The sequence below is a fragment of the Mustela lutreola genome, chromosome 4 (genome assembly GCF_030435805.1).
Source record: "Mustela lutreola isolate mMusLut2 chromosome 4, mMusLut2.pri, whole genome shotgun sequence".
NCBI lineage: Eukaryota > Metazoa > Chordata > Mammalia > Carnivora > Mustelidae > Mustela > Mustela lutreola.
The window spans coordinates 133,762,687-133,781,576 of record NC_081293.1 but is presented as its reverse complement, the minus strand read 5'-3'; the positions used below and the strand labels follow the sequence as shown (position 1 = coordinate 133,781,576).

The 18,890-nt window shown below is 38.1% G+C and overlaps 1 protein-coding gene across 1 annotated transcript; it reads left to right on the top strand.

Annotated features, from left to right (window-relative positions):
- Positions 1–678: 678 nt before the first annotated feature.
- On the top strand, positions 679–14,925 carry PDK4 (pyruvate dehydrogenase kinase 4). The gene is made up of 11 exons (XM_059171172.1): positions 679–1,064; positions 2,233–2,374; positions 3,945–4,016; positions 4,753–4,937; positions 5,097–5,183; positions 5,639–5,716; positions 7,444–7,520; positions 9,860–9,958; positions 10,394–10,504; positions 10,809–10,922; positions 12,713–14,925. Exons 1-11 carry the CDS (start codon positions 935–937, stop codon positions 12,854–12,856), a joined length of 1,239 nt encoding a protein of 412 aa, XP_059027155.1. The 5' UTR covers positions 679–934; the 3' UTR covers positions 12,857–14,925.
- Positions 14,926–18,890: the final 3,965 nt, after the last annotated feature.

Sequence of the window (18,890 nt, the reverse complement as noted above, 5' to 3'; positions counted from 1 at the left end):
CCCTTTATAACTTAGTTTTTAATTAACAGAGTTAAACCTCATGAAGAGACTGCCTTCCTGGAGAAACCCAAAAACTGATGGCCTTGTATGGCCACCAGGAAAAAGTAAATGTATTTTGGGAAGTTACCGAAGCCTTAGTGTCGACAGAAGGAACTTCCAGTTCCCAAGCAGTACAGATCGCTCCTGGAGAAAACACCAGAACCCGTCCTCAGGCTATTTATTTCCCTCACTGTCCGCTGGCACAGGGGCTCACTTTTGAACGCCGCTGATTGGCTACTGTAAAAGCCCGCTCTGAGCAAGAGCCAATGACATCCCGGAGCTCAGATTCTTGGAAATAGTTTCTGGTCAGGAATGCGTGACATTGAGACAGCTTCTCGCTTGTAAACAAGGACGAGTCTGGGCGGGCCCCCAGCCCACGCGGTCCCGGACTCCTGTCCCAGCGGCTGATCTTAAGCCTACATACCTCCAGATGCCCGCTTCACCTTCCACCTTTCCCCTTACTCCTCACAGTCCCGGGCACTGGTGCCAGATCTCTCCCCCGACAGGACCCCGCGCCCGGGGGGCGGGGCCCAAAGTTCTTTATCTGAGCTGATTGGCGCGGCCCCAGCTCTGGACGCGTCTCCAAGTCCCAGTGACTCCTCCCCCTTTGGAGCTGGGGGGAGCGTGCGGGGAAACAAATAAAACCAAGGGAGGCGGCCGGGGGTGGCCAGACGGGAACTTGAAGTCTCCAGCCACTCGCTGCTCCTTACACTCACTGCCGGCCTCCTCCCCTCGGAAGCACCCCAGGATCTCAGCCCAGGCAGGGTGCCCGAGCCAGCCCACCTGCCCTTCCTGCCCAGACGCGCGCCGCCCCAGCTCGGTCCCAGGTTCTGCTTTCCTGAACCTTCGTCCCCTAAGTCAGCCCCTGCGCTAGCCAGGCCGGGTGGGCATCAAGATGAAGGCGGTCCGCTTCGTGATGCGCAGCGCCGGCTCCCTGAGCAGCGCCGGCCTGGTGCCCCGCGAGGTCGAGCATTTTTCACGCTACAGCCCGTCCCCGCTGTCCATAAAGCAGCTCCTGGACTTTGGTGAGCTGGGAAGTAGGGCCGGGTGGGGGCGCTGGGGTTGGGAAGTTTCCTTAACTTTCAGCCCCGGAGCTCATTGCTTAAAATAGCTGGAGTCTGTTATCCGGCTGAACCTTGGAGCCTCGACGCCAGTGCACCTTGCCCTTTCCTAGATCTGCCTTATTTCTGACAGTTTGTGCCTACAGCTCAGGGCCACTTGCTCACCTGCGGATGCTGGATGGTTTGAGCTCATCTTTCTATCCACAGCTTCCAGTCAAGATACTTTTTACTTTGCGCCAGTATTTCGCAGTGATTTAAAAAACTTTATCCCTCTCCTTCACAGCAGAATACTTTGGGGGGAGGATTCTTAATGTTATGAAGTGGCCTCAAATTAATTAAGATTTTCTCCCTTAGCCACCTGCCACCTGTTTACGGGGTATATACATCTGTCTGCATTGCTAACAGATTTCTTTGTCTCTTTACCATTATGGTTTTCCATATATTTGCATTACTGCCAAAAATGTTTACAAGCTTTCTGCAGTGTTTTTTTTTTAATATTTTATTTATTTATTTGACACAGAGAGAGAGAGAGAGAGATCACAAGTAGGCAGAGAGCTAGACAGAGAGAGAGAGATAGGAAGCAGGCTCCCTGCTGAGAAGAGAGCCCCATCCATACCAGGACCCTGAGATCATGACCTGACCTGAAGGCAGAGGCTTAACCCACTGAGCCACCCAGGCGCTGCTCTGCTGCGCTCTTATAAGTAATATTTCAAGGATTGAAATGTGGTATTATCTACCACTAATGTGGAAACATCATGACTCCTACCCACCCTTTTATTTCTCTACTCCAATTTCATATCTAGAACTCTCTGTACGATGTTGTGGGGTTGACATTGTGCTGTCGACTGAGCTATAGGATATTCTGACTTCATGGAAGTGAATCCTCTTCCAAAAAAAGAAAGCAATAATCCTCATATTGGTCTTTTTTTTTCTTTTCTTTTCTTTTTTAAGAAAGTAGAGAAAAAGACAATGAAAAATGAGATACTTCTTACTTTAAACAGTAATCCAACTGCAGGTGAAACTCTAATTTTATGATTTGTGTGTGGGTTCAATATTGGGGAGTTAATGCTATTCAAATGTATCATTTAGAGCTACTTTTTCCCCAAAACTAAATAAAGGTTATTTATTACAGGTTCAGAAAATGCATGTGAAAGAACTTCTTTTGCATTTTTGAGGCAAGAATTGCCTGTGAGGCTAGCCAATATCCTGAAGGAAATTGATATCCTCCCTGATCGATTAGTCAATACCTCTTCAGTGCAATTAGTTAAAAGCTGGTAAGTGGTGAACCATTCCGAAACAGTATCTATTTTTAAGACAAGTATTTGTATAGGAATTCTTATAATATAATAGCATCATAATTGGAAAACGAGAGGCCTGAAACTAAGTATTTTGAAGAATGTCAAGATGTTTTTGTAATTTATGTATTTATTTATTTATTTTTAAGATTTTCTTTATTTATTTGACAGATCACAAGTAGGCAGAGAGACAGAGGGAAGCAGGCTCCCTGCCGAGCAAAGAGCCTGATATGGGGCTCAATCCCAGAACTCTGGGAGTCATGTCCTGAGCGGAAGGCAGTGGCTTTAACCCACTGAGCCACCCAGGTGCCCCTGTTTTTGTAATTTAGTGTGAGTTGTCATAAGGACAGTTATAAGCTATGAACAGACATTTTCCCTGAAAAAGTACATACTTTTCACAATATAACTGTATTTTGAATAATAAAAGACAGAGTTTGATATGGCATACCGAATCCTATCCTAGAAATAAACAGAAGGACGGCTATTTAGAGGATCTAATCTTTGTTACTTACAAACTAATTAACAGCAGGCTTTGGGTTCAAATCCTGTCTCTACCTCTAACCGGTTGTGGAATTCATGGCAAGTATCTTAAATTCTTTATGCCTCAGTTCCCCCATCTGTTACTGAGGAAAATAAAGTATATGCTTCAACAGTTTACGTGAATGAAATTAAACGGGATAATCCATAAAAAAAGGTACTTAAAACAGTACCTGGCACACAGTCACCACTTAATAATTGTCAGTTATTATCATCGCATTTTACAGATAAGGATTTTGAGGCTTGGAGAGGGTAGATCACCCAACAGAACAAATTTTCAGAGAATGGAACCAGTATATGCACTAATGCGGATATATACCAGAGCCTCACCCTAATTCACTGACTACACAGCTTTACTAATTTAAGAAATCTCTATATATTATAATATTATAATATTATAAATGTATATTATATGATTGTGTATATTATATAAGTATTATATTTATAATATATCAATAAATATATTATATACTATAAATATAAAATAAGCATTATATTTATAATAATTAAATATAAATATATACTATAAATGTAAATAAGTATTATACTTACATAAATATAAGTATTATATATTATAAATAAATATATATAGATTATTAAACAATTACTATGTGAAACACATTATCCATAATATTTACTGATGCTTTCATGACTTCTACTCACCTATGAGTGAATATAGCAGGAAAAATATGAAGCCTTCCTTATAAAGTTCTTTTCTAAATGCTATAAAAAAAGAAAACACTTGCCAGATAAAACAAAAAGCTGACTACTGATCTGGAATGATTGAAGTAATATCAATTTTAAGTTAGAAAGTTGAGTGTTAATGTAGTAGCTTTGTTTGTTGTTGTTGTTGTTTGGTTTTTTATTAAGATACAGTGTTTTCCAGATGTCATGAAGGAAAGTTTTAATTTTAAACATAATACTTTCTCTTTTGCAACCATTTTGAGATGATTTAGCTACTTGTATCTGACTGTTCAAGTTTAAAACTTAAAGCACGACTGTCCCTTTACAGGTATATCCAGAGCCTGATGGATTTGGTGGAGTTCCATGAGAAAAGCCCAGAGGACCAGAAAGTATTGTCAGAGTAAGTTCTATGCATTTGAATATTTGTCTAAAACTTTGACTATTTCCAGACATAGTTCTAAGATTTTTTTAAAGGAGTTACACTCTGAATAACAAATAGCCTCTCCCTTACAAATGACAAGTTTTGACTTGCTGGTTTTTTTAAAAGTGAAGAGGAATGATGGCATTGAAAATGATGCTGAGTCTGAGCAAGTGCAGGGAACTTTTTATTTTTGAGGAAATCTATTTTTACTATAAATTCAGTCAGATGATTAGATTCACAGGTGGATTTACTATTACATAATATTAATATATGTCATTGTTACTGGAGATTGAACATTATCTTTCAGAGTAACTGATCGTTTCTGGCTATAAGAATAGGAAAGAAGAATCTTTTTATAAATCCGAGAAGAAATCTTGAGGGTTTTTTTCCACAGTGACTTTCTAGAATTCTCTTTAATAGTAATTATCTTTTAATTATTATTTTTTAAAGAGAAGGCTTAATGAATTCCCAGAATGAATTCACCAGTTAGAAAGCCTGTATTTTTACATTAAGCTAGAAGGAAAAAAAAAAATCTGTTTGTGATACTATCTTTTCTATTGTAGTCGAATCTGTAAGTGAGAACCTTACATTTTATCATTTGATTTCTTTAGATGGGTACTTAAAAAAGTTTTAGCCTTCTTTGGGGTAGTCTAAGACACATAAGTGAAGGAAACTTATTTGAATTTTCAGTAACTGTAAATGTGTTTTGGCTTAGTTTTGTAGATACTCTCATCAAAGTTCGAAATAGACACCACAATGTAGTTCCGACCATGGCACAAGGAATCATAGAATATAAAGATGGCTGTACAGTTGACCCAGTCACCAATCAAAATCTTCAGTATTTCTTGGATCGATTTTACATGAACCGTATTTCTACCCGGATGCTGATGAACCAGCATAGTAAGTTAGCTCATTGTGGCCATGACCTACTGAGAAGGGTATGGAATATAAGCCATACCCCAACCAAATGTTTCATTATTCAGGGGCTCACGTTCTTTTTCAACAATCATGATTATACTGATTTTTATAACAACATCTTTTGTTTTTATTTTTCAACAGTTCTTCTATTTAGTGACTCACAGACAGGAAACCCAACTCACATTGGAAGCATTGATCCAAACTGCGATGTGGCAGCCGTGGTCCAAGGTAATCTCTAGATTTCTGCATTTCCCTTATTGAAAATATACGCTATGGAATTGACATATCTCTGGTTGAAGTGAGTTTGTGAATAACTTTATATTCGGAGTGTTACATTTATATTTTTATAAATACTGTCATGGAGGTCCTTTGCTTTTGAGAGCCAGAGGTTTAAAATTCATTAATAAAATTATAAAAATTCAAACATTACTGGTTAATGTGCCATATTCTTATATGTTGTATCCAATATCTGAATTGTGCGTATTCCTATTGCCACAGCTATAACTTCAACACTATCTTCATTTTTTCTTCAATAAAGTATTAAAGGTTTTTTTTTCATATATAGAAACCTGTACTCTCAATGAATATTCTAGACTAAGGGTAATACATGCATTGAAGATCATGTGAAAATTTTACTTGGCATAAATTCGTTTCATCATTATGAAAAAAACCTTCTATTTCAGATGCCTTTGAGTGTTCAAAGATGCTTTGTGACCAGTATTATTTAACATCTCCAGAATTAAAGCTCACACAAGTAAATGGTAAGCTACAAATAAACCATATTTTAATCTATGGGAAAGTCACTGTTCTCCCAGTATGATTTACTTCTTGTAAATACAAAGCAACTTTTGTGTTCCTTTTCTCCCTTCTGAACTTCTCTAGAATTTGTACACTTCTCTTTTGAAGCCAAAGTTCTCTTCATCTCAGTTGGAAAGCTCCAATTGAGTATATTCAGTTGTTAATGTTGATTCATAAAACGGAATGGTTTGAACAAATAATTTAAAATTTAAAGTAGCAGCCTAGTTTCAGTATCTCAGATCAAAGAAAGAGAGCTTATTGCAAAATATGGGAGTCAGGGAGACCAGAAATAGGAGGAACCAATTGGTAATGGAAATATCCTCCTGGAGAAGTTACTCATCAGACCTAGAAACAAAAATACTTTAAATTGTACTGTAAGAAATAAGCCAGTCATGGACAAATACTGTGTGGTCCCACTTACCTGAAGTATGTAAAATAGTTAAATTCAGAGAGGCAGAAAGTAGAAGGGTGGTTGCCAGAAGCTGGGGGCTGGGGTAGAGGGGAGTTGCTATTTAATGAGTATAAAATTTCAGTTATGCAAGATGAATAAGTTCTAGAAATCCATGGAACAACATTATGCCTACAATTAACAATACTATATTGTATACTTAGGTAGTTAAGAAGGTAGATCTCATGTTAAAAGTTCTTTTAAAAAGGTTTTCAAATTACAAAAAAAATTAAGTGCACTATAAGTGTACACCACTCTTTTGAAAGCAGAGCATAACTCAGTGGCTTCAGCTCTAGGGTACCTGAGAAGAGAGGGTCTTCCCACACTGAAGTGATAATATAACGAATGCAGGGCACCGTTTTTATTGTATCCTGTAGTGCTTCTCAGAGCAAGACAGTTAAAATTAAGTTGCTCACATTTAAAGTACCCCAACTCTAACTCAGATTGGGTTATATGGACATGTAATTGATTGCTAAATTAAAAATAGGAATACAAATAAAGGTTGAAAAATATCTCTAAGCATTAACAGCATTGTTGTATAATATGTGTAGATAAACTGCTTGAACTGTTTGATAAAATAAAGAGGGAATTGTGCCAGGCCTTCTGTTTTCTGATTCAAACTTGGCCAGGGCCTGGGACACCAAAGAATAATACTTAGATTTTTCTTCTCAAACAGTATTAAGAGGTTTTTGTTTCTCTGTTTTCTTTTGCCTCTCAGTAAAATGTAAGCATATTTAGCCTGTAAGATTTAATGTTTGGGTGATATAAAGGAAGAATAATCAAATGTGTTATTTTCCCATAAAATATGAAAATTTTAGTTAACATTAATTTTAGTATTATACTGTGGCTATGTGAATTTTTTTCTTTCTTAAAATGGTGATTTTAACTCTGAAATAGTACAGTCTGAAAGTTTTGAAAGCAGAAACAAATAGTTCACGTGACCTAATTTAGAGCACTCTTGTCATGCACTTCATCTGACCTCATACATTTGTAGAGAAATGCAGAAATTAATAATAGAGCACAAGGCAGCACTGTGATAGCATTTTGAAAATAAGCCAGCTGTGTTCACTGTTTAAGAGGGAAGTTCTAGGACAGATCCTAGAAGGTTCTAAGGTAGTACAGGAAGATGGGGGATATTCTAATCTTGGGAGTAAGGAGTCTCTATTAATCAAATAGATACAGAAGTTTGTCTTCCTGAAATACTTGTTCACCAGTTCTAAATGAGTTTTAATTTTTTTCTAGGAAAATCTCCAGGCGAACCAATTCACATTGTTTATGTACCTTCTCACCTTCATCATATGCTCTTTGAACTATTCAAGGTATGACACTTCCAAATAATTGCAATCTTGTTTTGTTTTTAATTCCCTGGTTACCTTTTTATTTCCTTTATTGTTTCCCACTGAGTGGGAGCCTCACTATCTTCTCCCAAACATGCTTCAGGGCTCCGAACAGAAAGGGGCCGCAGTTAATGTTGGAAAGGGACCCCGCCGTTCAGCAGAGCCTCCACACGTACTGGAGAACACATGATAGGACTCACGATGTCTTTGTGCTCCCTGTTCTTATTATTTTTTCAAGTGTCCAACAAAGCACTAGTCATACATGCAATTGTTAAGGAAGGTCGGCGGGGGGGGGGGCAGTCAGTTCCCTCCATGATCGACTTTAATGTACCTATGAATCATCTGGGGTTTCCTTGAAATTCTGATTCAGTGGCACTAGGCTGGGGCCTGGGGTTTAGAATTTGTAATAAGCTGACGGGTGATGCACACTTTCCATTGCAAGACGATAGGACAGTGCTTCTCAGACTTCGGTATGCATTGGAATCACCTGGAGGGCTTCTTTCTTTCTTTCTTTCTTTCTTTTTTTTTTTTTTTTTTGAAGATTTTATTTGTTATTTGACAGAGAGACAGTGAGAGAGGGAACACAAGCAGGGGGAGTGGGAGAGGGAGAAACAGGCTTCCCGCCCAGCAGGGAGCCCCCATGGGGGGGGGGCTCGATCCCAGGACTCTGAGATCATGATCTGAGCTGAAGGCAGACGCTTAACAACTGAGCCCCCAGACGCCCCTGGAGGGCTTCTTTAAACATAGATTCTTAGGCACTGGTCCAGAGATTCTGATTCTGTACATCTGAGAATTTGCATTTCTAACAAGCTCACCAAGGATGTGAATGTTACTGGTCTGAGGTAGCCAGGTACCAAGAATCAAATCCTGTCCTGGGTTCTAAGACAAAGCTAAAACTTTATTTACACCAAAAAAAAAAAAAAAAAAGAAAAAAAAAAGAAAAAACACCCCAAGCTTTATGATGCTTTCCACGAATCTCCTGGACTCCTTGAGGAGGAAGCCTTTAAAAAAGTGAAATTTGGGGCACCTGGGTGGCTCAGTGGGTTAAGCCGCTGCCTTCGGCTCAGGTCATGATCTCAGGGTCCTGGGATCGAGTCCCACATCGGGCTCTCTGCTCAGCATGGGGCCTGCTTCCCTTCCTGCCTCTCTGCCTACTTGTGATTTCTCTCTGTCAAATAAATAAAATCTTTAAAAAAAAAAAAAAGTGAAATTTGCCTCTAATTCTGATGTAGCTTTTCTCAGAATTTATTGTTTCTTACTTTATTCTAATGTTAGTGTAATGAGGTATTGATTGTACTACAGACATTCTGATCTATTTTCTTTTACTTCAGCTAATGATTAGAACTTAGTATTATATAGAGGGGCACCTGGGTGGCTCAGTGGGTTAAGGTCTCTGCCTTCGGCTCAGGTCATGATCCCAGGGTCCTGGGATCAAGTCCTGCATTCCATCGGGCTCTCTGCTCTTCGGGGGCCTGCTTCCCCCTCTCTGTCTGCCTGCCTCTCTGCTTACTTGTGATCCCTGTCTGTCATATAAATAAATAAAATCTTTTTATAAAATTTTAAAAATTACAAAAAAGAACTCAGTATTATATAGAAACCAGAAAACAGATAATGTACCACAAGGAGGATAGAGAGGAAAATGGGTGACGTAAACCAAAACTTAATCTGTATGAGACCTATCCAGTTGTCTACAAACTTGTTTGAGTTTCTTCTCTGTTAAAGGACATAAGATACTTTTTGCCTTGATTTCATTCATTTTTAAATTGAATGGTCCAGCTCTTAGAGTTGTTTTGCCATCATTGGTAAAAGTTAAGATGATAATCAAATGCAAATTGAAATTTAATTTAGAATTATTTACTATCCTTTTAAATAGTAACAACCTTTCCCAGCAAGTTTTATAAAAGCCAATAAATTGGTTCAATGATTCACTGTTCATTTGTTATGTAATAGTCTTTGGTGCTTGGATGTAAAATGTAATGGAAAGACAGAAAAGAGAGAGCCAGGAAATGGACTATAAAAACCAATTTCTACATTTAAATTAAGCTTACAAATAAGAACTTGACAGCTAGCAGAATTGTTTTTCCATTAGACATTACTCCCAGGAGCTATATTACATGGTAAATGAATATTTTTCATTATATATCCTGCGTGACACATTCATAAATGGCTATTTACAGAGCTGTTTTACTACTAACTTAAAAAAAAAAAAATAGGAACTTTGAATTACCCTCTGTGCCGCTTTTATTTTAAACATAAAAAACAGTTATTTATTGTTTCTCATTCTTCTGCCATTGAATTCCTTATGGTTTTGATTTCTTTAGAATGCAATGAGGGCAACCGTGGAACACCAGGAAAACTGGCCTTCCCTTACGCCAATTGAAGTGACTGTGGTCTTGGGAAAAGAAGATCTGACAATCAAGGTAACCATTTTGTGTTGTTCGTTGGAGTCTCTCTCTCTCTCTCTCTCTTTTTTTTTTTTTTTAAGATTTTATTTATTTGACACATAATAAATAAATAAATAAAATCTTTTAAAAAAGATCACAAGTAGGCCTGGGGGTAGGGTTGGGGGAGAAGCAGGCTCCCTGCTGAGCAGAGAGCCTGATGTGGGGCTCAATCCGGATCATGGCCCCAGCCGAAGGCAGAGGCTTTAACCCACTGAGCCACCCAGGTGTGCCTGGAGTCTCTCTTGAGAGAACGGAAAAGTGTCAATAATAGTAAAGTGATCTGCTTTGAGCAGCAGATCAAAGTCTATGGTGTACATAGGCCATAATGATTTTTTTAAATAAAGGAAAAACTTTTTTAGATGGACAAATGCATCTTGTTTTTCACGCGAAGCTTTGGTTTGTTTGTTTAAGATTTCGGACAGAGGAGGTGGCGTTCCCCTGAGGATCATTGACCGTCTCTTTAGTTATACGTACTCTACTGCACCGACCCCCGTGATGGATAATTCCCGCAATGCTCCTCTGGTAAGACCAGTTACACGGCTACATTCATCCCAGCCACCTAGTCCGAAATGCAGAGCAAGGATTACAAGGAAGTATGTAGGCAAGTTAGTCAATTTAGTTAAATTGGGCATGGGGGATAGGAGAAAGCAGGAGAAATCAAGCTGAAGAAGGTGAAACAATTTACCGGAGGTCTCTGATTGGAAGCAGAAATCACTTACCTTGGCTCTAGAACATCAGTAGCAAGGAGGCTAATAACACTTGCCTATGTTTTGCGTTTCCACGAGTATGTCCACTTCTTTGCCAATAATTGATCTTTTCCCTTTAGGCTGGTTTTGGTTACGGCTTGCCAATTTCTCGTCTCTATGCCAAATACTTTCAAGGAGATCTGAATCTCTACTCTATGTCGGGATATGGAACCGACGCCATCATCTACTTAAAGGTATCCTTTCAATTCAGTAGAAACAATCATATTTCTATTTTTGTAAAGAGTTCATTTGTTTGTTTGTTTGAGAGAGGGAGAGATGGGGAAGGGGCAGAAGGAGGAGAGGAAGAGCTCAAGTGGGCTCCTCAATGAGGGTGAAGCCCGGGACTTCGCCTCATGAGTCCGAGATCAGGACCTGAGCTGAAATCAAGAGTCGGACGCTTTCGCCAGGTGGCTCAGATGATTAAACATCTGCCTTTGAAAAAAAATAATAGGGGCACCTGGGTGGCTCAGTGGGTTAAAGCCACTGCCTTCGGCTCAGGTCATGACTCCCAGAGTTCTAGGATCGAGCCCCATATCAGGCTCTTTGCTCAGCAGAGCCTCCTTCCCTCTGTCTCTCTGCCTACTTGTGATTTCTGTCTGTCAAATAAATAAATAAAATCTTTTAAAATAATAATAATAATAATAAACATCTACCTTTGGCTCAGGTTATGATCCCAGAGTCCTGAGATCGAGTCCCTCATCAGGCTTCCCTCCCTCTGCCTGCCTGCCTCTCTCTCTCCGTCTCTCATGAGTAAATAAATAAAATCTTTAAAAAAAAAAAAAAAAGAGTCAGACGCCCCACTGACTAAGCCACCCCGGTGCCTCGAAACAATATTTCTGAAAGCAATGTTGCTCTTAAGGTCCTGAGTTCCACGCTCCACAGTGTGAATACCTCAAACTGAGTTAATGCAAATAACAACCACATGTCATTTTATTTTCTGTTTGGTATGTGTAGATTTACTCATTAGTATTTAATATGGTAACTTACCAGTTAGAAGTGGGACCTGGCTACCTGCTTTAAGTGAAGCAAAATTTTTTCTCGAGAAGCATATTAATCTCCAAGTGAGGACATCCTCATATGAATTTCTTAAACCAACGCCTTTTGGCATCTGTGAGAATAGCTGTGCCTTTGTTTTACTTAAACTCATGGGAAATATATGCTAATAATGTTCCAGCCGAGAAAACAGCGGATACCAAGATACTCAAGACCTTAAGTTGACCTTATTAGAAATCCAGGGAAGAAAAGCTAACTGCTCACGAGCTGTTACTGGGATGTCTGGCATTTCCTGATTAAACTTTAAAACTTGGCACTTGTTTTTTCTATTTCTGATAAAGCCTCGGTGTATTCGTTAAGGTCACTGTCCTGATTTGTTCATTGTTTTCCAGCAGTTTTGACTGAAAATGTATTTACAGATATTAGTAACTAAAACATTAAGCTTGTGGGTTCCCATTTTGTGCCAGGGAATTATGTGCTGAGAGGCCTTTGACTGTCTGAAGTAGTTACTGTATTCATTTCTTAAATGAGAAGTCTTCAAAGTCCTGGGAAAGATTAAGAGATGATAGAGTTATAGTATCAGATTTTAATAAATTAATAGTATCAGATTAGGACTCTTCATCACAGATACAAAAGAAAAGTTTTTGTAAAGAAATAATAGCTTTGCTATTCAGTTCTATCACATCAGCAATATCCGAACAAGGGACAGGTGTAAATATTGGAGACAAATTCTGTTCCCCAATTTATAACTATGTATATATTATTTTGGCACCTAGAGGATGGAAATAATATTTACTTTTTTCGTTTTCTTTTATACCCTGCCCAGTATACTATGAGCTCTGGTGTGCTCTTACTAACTGAATCAACTAAAGGAATGTATTTGAATGTTTGAACACTTACCTCTGGATTTATTTTGAATAATCACTTCGTGGTACAAATTGTGCCACAAATAATTTCTTTGAGTTTACTTTTCTTTCCCTTCTTCTTTTAGGCTTTATCTTCAGAATCTGTAGAAAAACTCCCAGTCTTTAACAAATCAGCCTTCAAACACTATCAGATGAGCATCGAGGCTGACGACTGGTGTATCCCAAGCAAGGAACCAAAGAACTTGGCAAAGGAGAAAGTGGCTCTGTGAAGAGAGTCGCTCGGGACACTTTACGGGATCAAAGTGGGTCTACGCCAGTGCTGCTTCCGGAATGCTTGCGTGTGAGCTCTCGTTTCCTCAGAAACAAAAGCACAAAACCCCGCTGATCAGAACAGTGGTGCAAAGAGGAACAAAGCCTGTTTCTCAGACCTAGGATAGTGTAACGTAGGCGTTATTCTTTCAGCCTGGCCCGACATACGAGCTTATATCAAATCCTGAAGCAGGAAAGGCCTCAGTTTGCCCTGTCTTTATCAACAAGGATGGGAATGCAAGCAAAGTGGCGATAGAAGCTGGCACTTGCAGTAGACTGCTATTTTAGGCCTGCTGTTGATGGCATAAGATGTTGGTATTTATTGCATATCAGGTGTCACTATGCCAATATTTCCCTGCCATCAAAGGGTTGGGGCTTAGTTTACTCTAAGTCATTAGAAATGTATATAACGGTACTTTTCCTGCGTTTCTATGTTCTCTGGGGAGGAAAAGCTGGTGACTAAGTAACATTTACTTTGTATGTTATTTGAACGAAGAAGAATGAGTCGGAACACTTTATTCAAAGTTGCAGCCAAGGCATCCCGCCTGTGTAGAAATTCAGAAGAAAGCCTCTTCTGATAAATACTGTGTCTTCATTAGGCTGCTCTCCTGTTCACATTTCATGTCATAAGTGAACACTTATTGCAGGTGCCTGCCTAGTCTTGGGTGAGTTTTAAAATAGGCACTGAATTCAGGATGTTGGTGGTTGGAGGGGGAGAAGAATTGCCAAAGTGATAACAAAATTATCTCTCGCCTTGCTTTGTTTATAAATGAGATGGTGGGTTGGAAAAACCAATGTTAGGGAAAGAAATCATGCATTCAGGACCTAACTCAGTAGGAGGGTCTGTTGTCTCCCCTGCAATGGTGGTAGTCCAATGATGTCATCCCCTTTCTAGGCTTAAAAAGGTATATTTTGGATATGTGTAATTATATTCTTTACACTCCTGCATTAACATGTCTGTATAAAAAACTCCTAATTATCAAATGGCTCAAGAACATTCGAATTTAAATACCTCTTGGGACAGTTTTAACAAATAGCCAGAGAGTAAGAGGTTTTCATGCCAGGAGGCTTTCATTTGGATCTTTGAGACTGAGGACTGATAACTGGAAGCTGTAACGCATATGGAACTTTGGGGGACTTCAAGTATAATAGGCAGGTGGACAGGCCTGTCTAGCACATAATTCTCACAGAATGAAGGACAGGAGGAAGGAAGGAAGGAAGGAAACAGAGGGCAGGCATCTTGCTTTTTCCCCTACAAAGTATTTCAAGAAATTGTCTATATTTTCATTAGATAAGTTACTGGCAAGAGGATGAATTGATGTTTCCCAGAACAGAATGGCTTTTTTAAATGGGTCTCTCACTTTTGCAACATAATAGGCTTTCATGAGATTAAATAAGCTCATCCGTATCCAACTGATGTGTCAACCAGGATATAGAAAAAAAAAACAAACTAGAATTTTCTGCATTGCAAAAGAATCAGTCCTCTTTGTATATGTTGAATTTAACATCTGTGTTTAATTTTGTTGTGACCTAGAATTGTGGTGCTTCTGGTCGTGGCCATAGAGGCCTCAAATGATTTGCTGCTTATGTCAGACTTTATCACGAGAAGTCCCAGAGAGTGACTTTTCTTGATGGTGGGACTCTGGCTCATGCATTTATCGATTACATAAAATTTCTTGCAATAGGTCATTTGACTTTTTACTGAGCTTAAACATTTTGCACGTATATACTTGTATTTACCAAAGATTTAAAGCAGTTGATTAAGGAATTAACACCAACACTGTGAATTATCTTTAAAATACTAGAGAAGAAATGTTCATATCACAATAACATAAACTGTAAATAGAATTCTGTAAGAGAGAAATTGTATTGGTATTTGTGAAATCTGCAGAAGTGATTTAGGATTCTAGCAGATGGATACTGAATGTTCAGGCCCACTTAAGTTATTGATGTATAAACTGTGTTTTTGTCTCTATGTACAGAAAGATGTAATCATTTTTATAATAAATATTTTTATTATAACAGTAAACATCGTCTTTTGAAATTTGTTTCTCAAATAGATGGCAAAATACTAAGAAACATTTGAGGTAAAGATTTTCTTCATTTTGCACTCAAATCTAATTCATCTCTATATTGGGGATAGCCTTTTAAAAGTATTGAAAGCAACTTAAAATTTTGATTTTTAAACTAAAAGATAAGTACTTTATAGAAGTCCACAAATTTCTGATTGTCTTTTGCTTCTCATGTATGCCCCAGTTGCACATAATACATAGTGCGTTTATTACATGAATACATTGAATATATTCAATAATCGTTTTTGCCATGTACATATTATGCTTTTTTTTTTGTAAACTTAAAATTCCACTTGGTGACTGTAATTACGTAATAAATAAAGTACCAAAATAATTACCTAGATAATTTAGGTTCCCAAACAACTTCTGGATTAAATATCTGAATAAGATAGAAAATATCTGAAAAAAGATAGAAATTACTGAATTAATCTTTATGTTGTCTTTCTTCACTAATTTAATCCTACTTTATCTTTAGATAGCATCCTTTGTCTACCTTCATAATGCCCTTATTGGCAAAGTTCTGTAAATAAAAAAGAAAAAGAGGGAGAGGGGAGAGAGGAAAGAAAGAACAAAAGAGAGAGGAAGGAAAGAAAGAGAAGAAAATTAGTGGAATGGATTCGTCATAACTAAATTCTAAATTTTGTCAGAGTAAGCATATTTGAATCAGAAATGCCATTAAGCTAAGGCATTAGACCTAAATAACGTAAAGATACACTATATCATGACACTCTGCTTGACTGCCTTCATTTCTTCTGTCAGAGAAGTATAGCACCATGTGACTTAAGAAAGCACATCACACAGGCGCATGCAAACACATACACACACACACACACACACAATTTAGCTGTACAGTGTCCTTGGATTAAGCTGCTTGGATGATAGACAGTTCATGCACTACACAAGGCTCAGAACCTCCATCCACATTTCCATAAAAACTGTAAGACTTTAAATCCCACAATTTCCCATATATGCGTGCACGCACGCGCGCGCACACACACACACACACATCTTTTTGACTCAAGTCAAAGGATACTAATTTTTGAGTAAAACAAAGTTGGCTAAATTTTCATCAAACCATCTTTATACCATTTCTCCCAAATTTCAAATTTGACTAGAAATGGCAAAAACATTTGATCTTAACTACAATGACATATGCAGAGAGATCTTTGAGAGCTAGTAGCTTGGGCATTGACCTTAATAATTCCTTCACTCTCGGCTCTGCTTCCAAGTAGTGCACTTACCCTTAGCTGTGTACCAACACATCAAATGTACATGAACTTTGCCGATCACTTTAATCTGGCCTGGGGCAAGAATTGAGGGGCTTTCATAATTTCACAGGATTTTGGCCAAGAAATCCCTAAACCCCCTGCCATGAACACTGAAAGCAGTCAGGTTTTGATTTCCAATAATGTTTTGCCCATATCTCTCTTTCTGATTTTTCACTTTTTATCTTAAATCACAGTTATTTGGGCAGTCCATAAACATTCACTGGACAAAGAGATGAATAAACACATAAATCAACTACTGCCTATAAGGACAGCCTCTCTGCATTTAAGGGGAGATTGGACCTCTGTGTTAAAAACAATGTATAGGGACATTTGGGTGGCTCAGTGGGTTAAAGCCTCTGCCTTCGGCTCAGGTCATGGTCTCAGGGTCCTGGGATCGAGCCCCACATCGGGCTCTCTGCTCATTGGGGAGCCTGCTTCCTCCTCTCTCCCTGCCTGCCTCTCTGACTACTTGTGGTTTCTGTCTATCAAATAAATAAATAAAATCTTTAAAAAAAAATGTACATCAAATCTTATACAACTTTATGCTTTAAATGGTATTCAAGAAGTTTTACAACACTGCAGAACCTCTGGAATACGTCTCCAAGTTGCAAGTTAAATTGCATCTGATCTTTGTTTAATGTCACTCTGTTGGTGCTCTCTGTCATTGGAAATTATCACATATTTCAAAAGAAATGAAATAACAGGGAAAAGTTATTACTACTAGGGAAATTTCTTGAGCAAATGGGTCAGGGTTTCAGATCTATGAGTACTGTTTCTTCATGTTCACCTTGGACTCAGATGAAAAAATATTAACATCCATATTTCATGGCCCCTTAACGGAAATGAACGACTGTCTTTTAATGAGATTTTTCAATTCCTACCCAAGTGCAAATAAACATTAAAAGCCACTCAAAACCAACAGAAATGTCAGTAGCCTTGAAAACACGTTGAATCTACTAAATGATGTGAAATAGATATGAGCTGTCTCAGTGATAAATTCAGCAAGAAAATGATAAAGTTTATTAATGCGTTATGAGACATCATTTTCATGTTTACTGCTACCATTTAATGTAATGAAAGTAACTCGGGACTGGTTGTCGAATAATGCAATATAGCTAGGAATTATTTATTAGCATATTCTTTTCATAAATGTAAAAGGGTGTTTTAATATATAAGACAAATAACATATCGAATAGGAAAGTCTTGAGGTTTATTTTTTTTAATCGATTCCATTAAAGCTATGCCTTTTAATGTTTTTCTAGCCCCAAAATATACTTTGACAGCTGGTAGAACTGCCCTTAATTCAGTCTTTTTCTTTTAAACTCATTTTAAAGGATAACAACATTTGTTTGAAATTACAAATTTGTGATCTGGAAATAAAATAAAAACTTGAAAACAAAAATAAAAGCCTCATACCGTGTTCTTAGGCAATTCTCTTTACCTATTTCTTTACAAAGGAGTTGATAGCAATAAAGTACCGTCTTTCTGATACAAAGTCCTGGAGTGCGAACCCACAATATCAATGATAGTAACACATTTGCCATATACCCTATTGCCTGATTATGACCCCGGAGTTAGGTTGTTAGACCAAAGTATGCTTTGTGACTCAAAACTGCTGAGCTAGACTGAAACCTCTTCAGGCAGGGATCAAATGAAGACCTTGACCTCTTTGTAATGCTGTCCAACCAAAAACTGGGTGGATGGTGGTGCCATGTGTTACCTAACGAGGTCTATTAACCCTTTCAGGTCCCTTTGTGATCATGGCACAAGGCTGCCCCTCCCTGAATATGGGGCAGAAGCTGGCTTGCTGCACATTATCAATAAACACATAGACGGCTTAACGCACACTTTGCCCAAAGCATACTCTCAGTAATTGTTTGTCGAGTGGATAAAAAGACTTGAGCTATTAAAGTAACAATCAGTCTTCAGATGTTCCTGAGGCAGCCTCTTTCCCCTACTAAATATTATATTTCATCTTGTGAAAGCAGACCTCCAAATGATAATAAAAACAAACACTAAACATAGTTTTCAAAGAGCCTTTGAAAACAGTTCTCTGGCTGGATGGAAAGTAGAGAATGTTTTCCTGCTTTTTTTTTTTTTTCTTAGAGTGTTTGACAATAGTTCTTTGTAACTAAAAAATAGATCCTGCCTCTGTATAACTCAGATGTGATTCTTATTTCTACACAATCCAGATTGTTCCAGGCAGGATTTCACTTACCATGCACTACTCTGGGGATAGTTTGTGGGATAAAACTTGCCACTGAACCTGAAGAAATGATTTCTTAATTAAAGAATCTATAGGTTAAAACGTTGACTTGATCTTTTAAACTATATTTTTCACTGGCCAAAATTTTTTTCCTATCCACTGTACTTTTTTCCTTCTCTCTCTGAACCCTTTCTAAATTGAATACTACATGGGAAAAAAAAAAAAAAAAAGAATTGTAGAACTTATTAGGTGGCAGGTATTTTTCTAAGGCTTTTATGTTAATTAATCCATCTTCTCCCTCACAACAACCCATTATATTATTAACTCTTATGTATAAATGGACTCCTCTAACCTCACAACATGGGTGATACTCCTTTTTTTTCCCCAATGGGTGATATTCTTATACTGCCCATTCTACAGATATAAAATTGAGCCACAGAGAAGTCCA

Coding starts and splice junctions, on each gene's coding strand:
- PDK4 (XM_059171172.1), top strand. CDS start 935: ATGAAGGCGGTCCGCTTCGTGATGCGCAGCGCCGGCTCCCTGAGCAGC. Junction 5,184..5,638: donor TGTGGCAGCCGTGGTCCAAG/GTAATCTCTAGA, acceptor CTTCTATTTCAG/ATGCCTTTGAGTGTTCAAAG. Junction 10,923..12,712: donor ACGCCATCATCTACTTAAAG/GTATCCTTTCAA, acceptor TTCTTCTTTTAG/GCTTTATCTTCAGAATCTGT.